This window comes from Coregonus lavaretus, assembly GCF_964263955.1.
Source record: "Coregonus lavaretus genome assembly, chromosome: 34".
Classification (NCBI taxonomy): domain Eukaryota; kingdom Metazoa; phylum Chordata; class Actinopteri; order Salmoniformes; family Salmonidae; genus Coregonus; species Coregonus lavaretus.
In genome coordinates, this window is record NC_140021.1 from 14933039 (window position 1) to 14946387 (window position 13349).

At 41.9% G+C, this 13349-nt stretch overlaps 1 protein-coding gene across 3 annotated transcripts in view; it reads right to left on the reverse strand.

Moving 5' to 3' along the window:
- Nucleotides 1-13349, reverse strand: part of sema5a (sema domain, seven thrombospondin repeats (type 1 and type 1-like), transmembrane domain (TM) and short cytoplasmic domain, (semaphorin) 5A) — a 192829-nt gene that overhangs the window by 57028 nt on the left and 122452 nt on the right. For all 3 annotated transcript variants that reach the window (XM_084152038.1, XM_084152039.1, XM_084152040.1), the window contains 3 exons: nt 9268-9385; nt 4977-5158; nt 4597-4740 (listed from right to left, as the gene is read on the reverse strand). In XM_084152038.1, the coding sequence (XP_084008164.1) occupies nt 4597-4740; nt 4977-5158; nt 9268-9385 (444 nt within the window). The remainder of the gene's footprint in view (nt 1-4596; nt 4741-4976; nt 5159-9267; nt 9386-13349) is intronic.

The following is a 13349-nucleotide window of genomic DNA, read 5'->3' on the forward strand; positions in this document are numbered from 1 at the left end:
TACTTATTTCCCTCATTAAAATGCAAATCAATTTATAACATTTTTGACATGCGTTTTTCTCGATTTTTTTGTTGTTATTCTGTCTCTCACTGTTCAAATAAACCTACCATTAAAATTATAGACTGATAATTTCTTTGTCAATGGGCAAACGTACAAAATCAGCAGGGGATCAAATACTTTTTTCCCTCACTGTATACACTACATGACCAAAAGTATGTGGAGACCTGCTCATCGAACATCTCATTCCAAAATCATGGGCATTAATATGGAGTCGGTCCCCCCTTTGCTGCTATAACAGCCTCCACTCTTCTGGGAAGGCCTTCCACTAGATGTCGGAACATTGCTGCAGGGATTTGCTTCCATTCAGCCACAAGATAATTAGTGAGGTCGGGCAGAGATGTTGGGCGATTAGACCTGGCATGCAGTCGCCGTTCCAATTCATCCCAAAGGTGTTCGATGGGGTTGAGGTCAGGGCTCTGTGTAGGCCAGTAAAGTTGTTCCACACTGATCTCGACAAACCATTTCTGTATGGACCTTTGTGCAGGGGGCATTGTCATGCTGAAACAGGAAAGAGCCTTCCCCAAACTGTTGCCACAAAGTCGGAAGCACAGAATTGTCTAGAATGTCACTGTATGCTGTAGCGTTAAGATTTCCCTTCACTGGAACTAAGGGGCCTAGCCCGAACCATGAAAAACACAATTTACATTTAATTTTTTTTTTACATTTTAGTCGTTTAGCAGACGCTCTTATCCAGAGCGACATACAGTTAGTGAGTGCATACATTATTATTATATATATATTTTTTTAAATACTTTATCTAAACATGGATGTCTGATCCTTTATGAAGAAACTACACATAACCTGCTCCACATGAGACACAAACGCTTAAATCATACATGTATCCTCTTATTCAAAATACGATTTCAAATAATAAAATCAAAAGCTGTACTAAACGGTTGCTTGTTGTTTTTTAAAGCCCTCTTTGGATCAATCAAAGAGAAACAATGGTCCAGTCTATGGCTGTATGTTTGTGGAAAGGATTAAAGTGTTTGAGTAGGTGTTTTGGTGTGAATGTTTAGCCAGATTACATAGGCAGCTCTGGCTGAGTTAAATGTCAGGGAGAATACCCATTATGGCTCTGGGTACTACCATTGCTGAAGCCCCCTCCAAATAACCCTAGTTAACTTGATCAACTTCACTCAATACTCTACTAAGAGAGAGCTACATGGAAAATGTAACAGAGTTCAACAGTCCTAACACGATCAACAAAAAAACACCAGAAAAACAATTAACATTCAAAATAAGAAAAAAATATACATGGAAATATTGAGACCAATTGTAAATCTAGTGAAAGACAAGGCCAATAATAATATTTGTAATAATTATAACAAAATAAATATTTCTGCTTGAATAACGCAAGTTTCAAATGATCTACAGCAACTAAACTTAACGTTTGTGATCTAGATATTGATATACTGTTTATATAAACCTTTTATTTCCATAGCCTTTAAAAAATACACTTTATATATTAAATCCAACCCAATGTTCAGCACACACCACTCCTTCACAGTGAAACACCTCACTGCTGAGGAGCTACAGAACAGCCTCCCAGGAGTGAGATTAATGTACACAACTTGTCCTAAATTATCTGGTTTCTCAAACATTTACTTGTATATATCAAGCTTTTGTCACACTTACCCAATACTATTATTCCTCCTCCACCAAACTTTACAGTTGGCACTATGCATTCGGGCAGCTAGCGTTCTCCTGGCATCCGCCAAACCCAGATTCGTCCGTCGGACTGCCAGATGGTGAAGCGGAGAACCGGTTTCCACTGCTCCAGAGTCCAATGGTGGCGAGCTTTACACCACTCCAGCCGACGCTTGGCATTGCACATGGTGATCTTAGGCTTGTGTGCGGCTGCTCGGCCATGGAAACCCATTTCATGAAGCTCCCGACGAACAGTTATTGCGCTGATGTTGCTTCCAGAGGCAGTTTGGAACTCGGTAGTGAGTGTTGCAACTGAGGACAGACTATTTTTTACACGCTATGCGCTTCAGCACTCGGCTGTCCCGTTCTGTGAGCTTGTGTGGCCTACCACTTTGCGGCTGAGCCGTTGTTGTCCTAGACGTTTCCACTTCACAATAATAGCACTTACAGTTGACCGGGGCAGCTCTAGTAGGGCAGAAGTTTTACGAACTCACTTGTTGGAAAGGTGGCATCCTATGACATTGCCACATTGAAAGTCACTGAGCTCTTCAGTAAGGCCATTCTACTGCCAATGTTTGTCTATGGAGATTGCATGGCTGCGTGCTCAATTGTATATATGTGTGTGTGTGTGTGTGTGTGTGGTTGTTTGTGTGTGTGACACACAAAGTTAGGCACATGCATGTGTTATAAATTCAGTGTCACATATCTGAGTGATGTGCGTGTGTGCGTGTGTGTGTGTGTGTGAGCCTAGTGCGTGTGCCTGAGGCCTCTCTATAGGTTGTTATCAATAAAATGCCACAATACGGTGCAAAGCGTTCGATTTGGCTGCTGGGGGGCAAAGAGACCCCCAGCTCCACTAAAACCATTGACAACTACAATGCCTTCAGAGAGAGAGCGCGCGAGAGAGAGAGCGGACAGAGCGTAAGCAGAATCAAGAAACCCTACTCTTTTTGGACAGACCTTTGTACCCCACTAGGACACAGTGATACTGACACGGCATATTTCATAAATTAACACATGTCTCCCTCCACAGTGTGTAAAGCCTCCAAGCCCTACTATAGGACCCTGATGGATTCTCTCATTCTCACAGCTCTACTACTCAAGGTGTTTTATTGGCTGAGCAGGAGGTAGTGTGAAAGAAGCAGAGAGGGAGAGAGGGTCAGGGAGAAAAAGACTGAGGGAGAGAGAGAGAGAGAAAGAGAGAGAGAGAGAGAAGAGAGAGAGAGAGAGAGAGAGAGAGAGAGAGAGAGAGAGAGAGAGAGAGAGAGAGAGAGACCGAAAGGGGCAGAGAAGTCATAGTTATGAGGGCACTCAAACAAATTATAAATCTACAGTCTCTTTTTCACTGTGAAAACCTGCACCATGGAAACTCTTGAGTCATTTACCTCTCTCTTTTTTTCACACTTTCTTTCCATTTCTGTCACATTTTTTTTCTTCTCCTGTCTCATACACAAATGTCTTAAGCCTGTGTCACACGAAGCAATTTGGACACAATTTCTGTTGCAGATGCAAGTTGCAAGTGACATCATCTAAAGCAACTTTGCTGATACTCTAAGCAATTCAAACACAATTGAAATTGCATGCAACACCCAATCCTGTCATCAGTGTAAAGTACTTAAGGTATCTTTACTTTTACTCAAGTATGACAATTGGGTACTTTTTCCACCACTGCCTGTCATACATCACATCACGATTTCATAAATCACTTGTTTATCCATATGTTTGGTAATTGTAATAGCATCAATATAGACAAAATGCTGGCTGTAAAATGTAGCTAACTAGACAAAATCTTGCCTATTTGCCAACCATGTTTACCAAGCTAACTAGCTAGCTAACTAAGGTCAGGGTTCACTTCTAAAATGACATGTATTGTCTGCCAGACCATGTACATAACCCATGACTAACGATGATGTCTAGAATTCTTTATACATTTCCCATTTGGCATGTTTTTTTCTTTCGCGGTTTTCAGCAGCACTGACAGCTGGTTGGAGTTCTGACGAGTCATGTAAACTATTTTTCTGTTCACTTATTGGACATTGCATACAATCAGTTGCGTGAAATAGGATTGATTTCTATGTCTTGCAATGCAATGCAACTAAGTTGCAAGGAGTTTCTGGGGGGATGACACACAGAGCAGAGCTCTCTCTCCCTCCCTCCCTCCCTCCCTCCCTCCCTCCAGAGGTGGTCAATGAAATTATCAGCGTGATGTCTGGGTAGCTAAGAGAAGCTGGAGTCTCATATAAAGAATGGCCAAGTTAATTAAAATCCACCATGCTTCATTATGATGTATTGGACCATGTATAAATGACATTTACAGGAACAAAGTACCCAGAAGTTATTCTCATAATATTATTGTTGTAAAGTTTCAGGTAAAGAAGTTTCACTTCAAACAACATGTAGACATCTTGACCTTCTCTACCTGCACTGTTTCATGTTCTCTCTCTTTTCTTTTTCTTCTTCTCTCACTTTCTTTCTCTGCAAATCCCATATTTCAGAGGGCCTCGTCGGTTGCCTTCCAAACATATTTTTGGAGGTGATTATTCCAGACCAAAGCAGACGATCCAGAGCTTCAGAAGGAATGCAGCCTCCCTCATCTGTGTGGAGCTCAGATAATTACCAGGCTCAGAAACATCCCTCTCTCTCTTAACTGGCTGTCAGAGTTGGACTGAAGCGATTATGACGACAGCAAGTCATTTTTCCCAACCACACATTTTACATTAGAATGTATGACTGATTGGAGGAAGGACTCAAGACTTCTGTGACACTCACACCAACAGGGGGACTGTGTGAGGAAATCTGGTGTGGATTTATGGCTGTGTGTGTGAGTACATGTGTATGAATGTACGTGTGTGTGTGTGTGTGTGTGTGTGTGTGTGTGTCCCGTACCTCTCCTCTCGGTTCTGCCCCACACACACTCGTCCTCCATGGCGCGGGGTGGGGTTGCTGCAGGACCTCTGGCGGACCTGGAAGCCAATGCCACAGCTGGTGCTGCAGGGAGCCCACAGAGTCCAGGGGGTCCATGCTCCATTCCTATAGAGAATCACAGACCACAGGGTTACACACACACACAAAGGAGAGGCAGTGGAGAAAGGTAGAATGCTTGCTATTGAGTAAATATTTTTGTTGTCGAATGAAATATATACTCTATTTCATGTATTATCCAAAACATGAACTGTAAGCTTGTAGTGTCTTTGTGAGAAAAGGGCAGATTGACAAATACAAATGGAAAGACAGACAGAACAACAGACAGTCAGACAGTAATATACCTGGAGCAGTTGGCCACCTCCGCGTTTAGTCCGTGACAGGACTGACCCCCACACTGGGGTGTGGGGTTTTCACACGCCCTGGTCCGACACAGACAGGACCCAGCACTGCCCCCATCAGTATTACTACAGCCCCCCCAGCCTGACCACGGCCCAAACCCTCCATCCACCGTCACGTTACGCACCTGGGGAAAATACAGGGAGGAGGAAGAAAATACTTAGAACTATGATGGAGGTAAACAGAAAAGAAAGAAGGATATAGGGGGAGAGAGGTCGAGAGAGATGGAATACAGGGAGGGAGTTGGAATAGGGGAGAGAAAGTTGAGGCGGATGGAGGGAGAGATAACTATTCATAAACAGGAAGTTTGACTAAAACATGTATTCATGTACGGTATATCCACAAGGGTAATACATAATAGTGTAGTCACTAGAGATATGTAGATATGGACACCCTGAGATCCAAATAAGGAGATATATAAATAAAAAGGTAGTATGATTTTTTAAAAGTATAGATCCACAAGGGACAAAACACATTCTTCAGCTGGGAAATGAATTCTGAATGATGAGAGAGAAAAAAACTATTCACATTCACATACACACACATAGTTACTCATATACAGTACACGCAGGTGAGAATGTCCATTTGTAAAAAACAGAAAACGGTGCAGAATTTCGATAGCAATGTATTACAAATGACTGCCCGGCCGTACGGGCTAACTGGAAAGCAATGATGTGAGATTCAAAACCACAGGTGATATGAGCCACGTTGGTTACATTTCCGGCGAATTTAAAAAATGCAAAGAGCATTTTAACAACAGGAGAAAGAAGGCTTGATGTGTCACTGCTTTGGCAGGAACTGAAATAGCGTCTGCCCTTCTCTTATTGGTAACTGAACCCACTCGAAGGTCTAAATTGGAAGACATCGCAATGAGAGAAACATATTTTCGTGAATGGAGAGAAATGATGCAGAGAGAGAGGGGGAGCAGAGAGAGAGAGAGCAGAGAGGAAGAAAGAGAGAGAGAGAGAGCAGAGAGGAAGAAAGAGAGAGAGAGAGAGAGAGAGCTAGAGTGAGGGAGGGAAAAAAAGTATTTGATCCCCTGCTGATTTTGTACGTTTGCCCACTGACAAAGACATGATCAGTCTATAATTTTAATAGTAGGTTTATTTGAACAGTGAGAGACAGAATAACAACAACAAAATCTAGAAAAACGCATGTCAAAAATGTTATAAATTGATTTGCATTTTAATGAGGGAAATAAATATTTGACCCCTCTGCAAAACATGACTTAGTACTTGGTGGCAAAACCCTTGCTGGCAATCACAGAGGTCAGACGTTTCTTGTAGTTGGCCACCAGGTTTGCACACATCTCAGGAGGGATTTTGTCCCACTCCTCTTTGCAGATCTTCTCCAAGTCATTAAGGTTTCGAGGCTGACGTTTGGCAACTCAAACCTTCAGCTCCCTCCACAGATTTTCTATGGGATTAAGGTCTGGAGACTGGCTAGGCCACTCCAGGACCTTAATGTGCTTCTTCTTGAGCCACTCCTTTGTTGCCTTGGCCGTGTGTTTTGGGTCATTGTCATGCTGGAATACCCATCCACAACCCATTTTCAGTGCCCTGGCTGAGGGAAGGAGGTTCTCACCCAAGATTTGACGGTACATGGCCCCGTCCATCGTCCCTTTGATGCGGTGAAGTTGTCCTGTCCCCTTAGCAGAAAAACACCCCCAAAGCATAATGTTTCCACCTCCATGTTTGACGGTGGGGATGGTGTTCTTGGGGTCATAGGCAGCATTCCTCCTCCTCCAAACACGGCGAGTTGAGTTGATGCCAAAGAGCTCGATTTTGGTCTCATCTGACCACAACACTTTCACCCAGTTCTCCTCTGAATCATTCAGATGTTCATTGCCAAACTTCAGACGGCCCTGTATATGTGCTTTCTTGAGCAGGGGGACCTTGCGGGCGCTGCAGGATTTCAGTCCTTCACTGCGTAGTGTGTTACCAATTGTTTTCTTGGTGACTATGGTCCCAGCTGCCTTGAGATCATTGACAAGATCCTCCCGTGTAGTTCTGGGCTGATTCCTCACCGTTCTCATGATCATTGCAACTCCACGAGGTGAGATCTTGCATGGAGCCCCAGGCCGACGGAGATTGACAGTTATTTTGTGTTTATTCCATTTGCGAATAATCGCACCAACTGTTGTCACCTTCTCACATAGCTGCTTGGCGATGGTCTTGTATCCTATTCCAGCCTTGTGCAGGTCTACAATCTTGTTCCTGACATCCTTGGAGAGCTCTTTGGTCTTGGCCATGGTGGAGAGTTTGGAATCTGATTGATTGATTGCTTCTGTGGACAGGTGTCTTTTATACAGGTAACAAACTGAGATTAGGAGCACTCCCTTTAAGAGTGTGCTCCTAATCTCAGCTCGTTACCTGTATAAAAGACACCTGGGAGCCAGAAATCTTTCTGATTGAGAGGGGGTAAAATCCTTATTTCCCTCATTAAAATGCAAATCAATTTAGAACATTTTTGACATGCGTTTTTCTGGATTTTTTTGTTGTTATTCTGTCTCTCACTGTTCAAATAAACCTACCATTAAAATTATAGACTGATCATTTCTTTGTCAGTGGGCAAACGTACAAAATCAGCAGGGGATCAAATACTTTTTTTTAGAAGATATTAACATCCCCCTATTATTGTAAGACAGATAAAGAAGTGTGTGGGTTAGAATAGAGGAATGGACAAAATAGTAATATTTTGCTGGCGTGGCAAGGGGAGCTAGATAAAACAATTGTTTGTGAAAAAATGTGTTTTGTATTTCATATACACTAGGAAACATCACATCAATAATCATTTCTAATTTCACGGCCTCAGTGGAATTGTATCAGCAGACTTCTCTATTGTTTCTCACTCATTAAATGAAGTGCATTGTTTTATTATTGGGTTTGAAATGTGCTGTGGAGGGGGAAGGATTAGAATGCTTCCATTCATTTTCAGTTTCAGTTAGTTAAAAATACAAGGTGAATAGGATGCTTCCATTTTATTTCAGTTCCATTCGTACTTTCAATGCCTAAAAGAGACATTCGGTGAACATCGTGACTAAGATGTATTTTACATCACTAAAAACACACTTTTCTTTCTGTATTGTTTATTTCCACAGGGAGTCCAGTCCCAAGCACCAGATGGTTTTGTGAATAGGTTGGTAAAGCTGTCTCCTTTCTAGCAACTCACTGAGGTACACATTACACCTTGGAAAAATATCCTATCCAAATCTTAACCGCAAAAACATGTCAAATATGACTTAATCTCTCCTCTATGTTCTCTGAAAGTTCAGTTCCATGGTGAGGAAAACCATGTTAATCACAAAAGCCGATTAGAGTAATGTATGGGAAATAAATCTACGCAGCTTCACAAAAGCGTCATTGACTTCACAGTCATTTTGTCCCCAATATTCCAGTCCTGTCCAACTGTTACGTGTATTTGGAGTGCCAGTCGTCAGTCTGTTTTAATAGCCATGGCCATGGAAGTCCTACAATAATAACCAAATGGATCACAGTTTGTCTGGGCAACACAGGACTCCATTGTTCCGCTGGCTAGCAAGTCGTTATTGGAACATAATTTATTCTAGTTTGATTTAGTTGGCTATATAAAGGTTACATAAGCAAATACACGTTCCCCTCTTGTCTTTGGCAGTTGTGTCTGAGCAAATAAAAGGCGGTAACCAGAGCCAGAGTACAGGCGACGACACCTGTAATAGTGTCTGTGTTTACACTGTCTTTTAGTTGACTATGATGTAATCAGAACGAGACAGCTAGTGTAGATCAGTAGAGAGTGCCCCTTAGGTCTGTCGGTGAACTTTAAAGAGACTGGATGAGTAATGTTTTGGTGTGTGTGTGTGTGTGTGCGTGTGTGTGCGTGTGTATGTGAGTGTGTGTGGGTGTTTGCCAACAAATGCAGTGGGCTGTCTAGTAGTGCCAAATAACCTGTTGAACATGAAACCACATACTGTACAAGACTAGGACAGCACTCAACACTGCCATTGGTCACCGCCCCAGAATGGATGTCTGTCAGACACACGTCAATTACCGTTTCATTAAGCGGGGTCGCAGTGAAATCAATCCCCCGGAATTGGGAGTGGGCAGAATGAATGCGCGAACTGCTGCGAATTAGCTAATGATCGCGAAGACAGAGGAGATTGATTGAAGCTTTGGTGGGGAGAGAATTCATTTCCCTTAGTGTGACTGTGTGTGTGTGTGTGTGTGTGTGTGTCTGGTACAGTGCATTCTGGGTACTCACTGGGCACTTAGTGATGCTCTGTTCCCATTGGCTCATGCTGACGCTCTCTTCCAGAGTGGTGCACTTCCTCAACACCAGGTCCCAGCCACAGTACGGGTCCCTTGCCCCCACACACGCCCTGACAGAGAGGAGACATATTGACTGGTTAATTGATTCATATATTCATTAATGGGAGAAAAGGAGAGAGGGAAGAGCGAGTACACTGGCATTAGCAGGTGTGCAAAAGTTATTCCTCAGTCATGTTCTGATCTGTAAACTTTTTAGGAATAGACAAAATGATTCAGACTTCTCTCTATGTTGGGCCTTGTTCAATACCTCTGCATGTATTTGAATGTCTACATATACACAGTACAGATTTGTCATGGGACCAATCTAACATAAGGTGTCTGTTTGGGAGGTGTAGAGGTTTCCAGCACAATAAAGTACCTGATGTCTCTTTTCTGTCATGCAAATAAGAGAGCCGTGTCACAACCTAAACTCATCTCTGAGACACAGACAGATGGTATTAGCTACAGTGTGGAAAAAAAGTATTTAGTCAGCCACCAATTGTGCAAGTTCTCCCACTTAAAAAGATGAGAGAGGCCTGTAATCATCATAGGTACACGTCAACTATGACAGACAAATTGAGAAAAAAATTCCAGAAATTCACATTGTAGGATTTTTAATGAATTTATTAGCAAATTATGGTGGAAAATAAGTATTTGGTCACCTACAAACAAGCAATATTTCTGGCTCTCACAGACCTGTAACTTCTTCTTTAAGAGGCTCCTCTGTCCTCCACTTGTTACCTGTATTAATGGCACCTGTTTGAACTTGTTATCAGTATAAAAGACACCTGTCCACAACCTCAAACAGTCACACTCCAAACTCCACTATGGCCAAGACCAAAGAGCTGTCAAAGGACACCAGAAACAAAATTGTAGACCTGCACCAGGCTGGGAAGAATGAATCTGCAATAGGTAAGCAGCTTGGTTTGAAGAAATCAACTGTGGGAGCAATTATTAGGAAATGGAAGACATACAAGACCACTGATAATCTCCCTCGATCTGGGGCTCCACGCAAGATCTCACCCCGTGGGGTCAAAATGATCACAAGAACGGTGAGCAAAAATCCCAGAACCACACGGGGGGACCTAGTGAATGACCTGCAGAGAGCTGGGACCAAAGTAACAAAGCCTATCATCAGTAACACACTACGCCGCTTGGGACTCAAATCCTGCAGTGCCAGACGTGTCCCCCTGCTTAAGCCAGTACATGTCCAGGCCCGTCTGAAGTTTGCTAGAGTGCATTTGGATGATCCAGAAGAGGATTGGGAGAATGTCATATGGTCAGATGAAACCAAAATATAACTTTTTGGGAAAAACTCAACTCGTCGTGTTTGGAGGACAAAGAATGCTGAGTTGCATCCAAAGAACACCATACCTACTGTGAAGCATGGGGGTGGAAACATCATGCTTTGGGGCTGTTTTTCTGCAAAGGGACCAGGACGACTGATCCGTGTAAAGGAAAGAATGAATGGGGCCATGTATCTTGAGATTTTGAGTGAAAACCTCTTTCCATCAGCAAGGGCATTGAAGATGAAACGTGGCTGGGTCTTTCAGCATGACAATGATCCCAAACACACCGCCCGGGCAACGAAGGAGTGGCTTCGTAAGAAGCATTTCAAGGTCCTGGAGTGGCCTAGCCAGTCTCCAGATCTCAACCCCATAGAAAATCTTTGGAGGGAGTTGAAAGTCTGTGTTGCCCAGCGACAGCCCCAAAACATCACTGCTCTAGAGGAGATCTGCATGGAGGAATGGGCCAAAATACCAGCAACAGTGTGTGAAAACCTTGTGAAGACTTACAGAAAACGTTTGACCTGTGTCATTGCCAACAAAGGGTATATAACAAAGTATTGAGAAACTTTTGTTATTGACCAAATACTTATTTTCCACCATAATTTGCAAATAAATTCATTAAAAATTCTCATTTTGTCTGTCATAGTTGACGTGTACCTATGATGAAAATTACAGGCCTCTCTCATCTTTTTAAGTGGGAGAACTTGCACAATTGGTGGCTGACTAAATACTTTTTTTTCCCACTGTATAGTAATAGTCTGTGTGGAATATAATAGTGATAGATTGTGTACTGACACACACACACACACACACACACACACACACATGCGTCTGTCAGAAGAAAATAAATAACAATTTATAATCTATGATTATCTCATCCTGACCCAGGTGTTACCCTCCATCTCTAAATATAAACCCAGAGAATAACTTATTTCTTTGAGAGATGCAAATTGCAGATAGGTTTTCACCTATTTGCTGTGGTTTCTCCAACTCTCTTCATTGGAGTCTGTCTTTGTAAATCATGTGTTGCGTTCGAAATGGCACCCTATTCCCTATATAGTGCACTACTTTTCACCAGAGCCCTATATAAAGTAGTGCACTAAATAGGGAATAGGGTGCCATTTAATACATAGTCTGTCTCTGTGAGCCCTGAATGCCTCTGCTGATCCTACAGCTATTGTATGCAGTAATCATGTGCCTAAGAAGCAGATTTATACTGTTAGCACTGAGCCGGTGTGCCCAAGGAGGAAGTCCACTGTGTGCAGCTCACAATGCACTAGCATAAAAACATGAGCACATCTACTGCTGCAAAACTTCCCAGTAAAGCACTAAAAACAACTAAGCATTCCAGAAGAAAGGTGCTCAAAATAGCCCACGTTAACATATGTAGCTTAAGAAACAAGGTTCATGAAATCAATAATTTGCTAGTAACAGATGACATTCATATTCTGACTATCTCTGAAACTCACTTAGATAATACCTTTGATGATACAGTTGTAGCAATACAAGGTTATAACATTTACAGAAAAGATAGAAATACCAATGGTGGAGGTGTTGCTGTTTATATTCAGAACCACATTCCTGTGAAGATTAGAGAGGATCTCATGTTAAATACTGTTGAAGTAATATGGCTACAGGTTCATCTGCCTCACCTAAAGCCAATTCTGGTGGTAAGCTGCTATAGACCACCAAGTGCTAACAGTCAGTATCTGGACAACATGTGTGAAATGCTTGATAATGTATGTGATATCAATAGAGAGGTATATTTTCTGGGTGATTTAAATATTGACTGTCTTTCAACAGGCTGCCCAAGAGAAAGCTTCAAACTGTAACCAGTGCCTGCAAACTGGTTCAGGTAATCAGTCAACCTACCAGGGTAGTTACAAACAGTACAGGAATGAAATCATCAACATGTATGGATAATTTCACATTTTACATTTACATTTACATTTTAGTCATTTAGCAGATGCTCTTATCCAGAGTGACTTACAGTTAGTGAGTGCATACATTTTTCATACTAATCATATATTCACTAATGCTGCAGATATTTGTTTGAAAGCAGTATCCAAATCCATTGGCTGTAGTGATCACAATATAGTAGCAATATCTAGGAAAACCAAAGTTCTAAAGGCTGGGCCTAATATTGTGTATAAGAGGTCATACAAGAAGTTATGTAGTGATTCCTATGTTGTTGATGTAAAGAATATATGTTGGTCCATGGTGTGTAATGAGGAGCAAACAGACACTGCACTTGACACATTTATGAAATTGCTTATTCCAGTTACTAATAAGCATGCACCCATTAAGAAAATGACTGTAAAAACTGTTACATCCCTGTGGATTGAACAGGAATTGAAAAATGGTATGATTGATAGGGATGAGGCAAAAGGAATGGCAAATAAGTCTGGCTGCACAACCGATTGGCAAACGTATTGCAAATTGAGAAATCATGTGACTAAACTGAATAAAAAGAAGAAGAAACAACACTATGAAACAAGGAAAAATGACATAAAGAATGATATTAAAAAGCTTTGGAGCACCTTAAATGAAACTTTGGGAAAAAAAGGCAAACTCAGCTCGATCATTCATTGAATCAGATGGCTCATTCATCACAAAACCAACTGATATTGCCAACTACTTTAATAATTTTTTCATTGGCAAGATTAGCAAATGTAGGCATGACATGCCAGCAACGATTGCTGACACTACACATCCAAGTATATCTGACCAAATTATGAAAGACAAG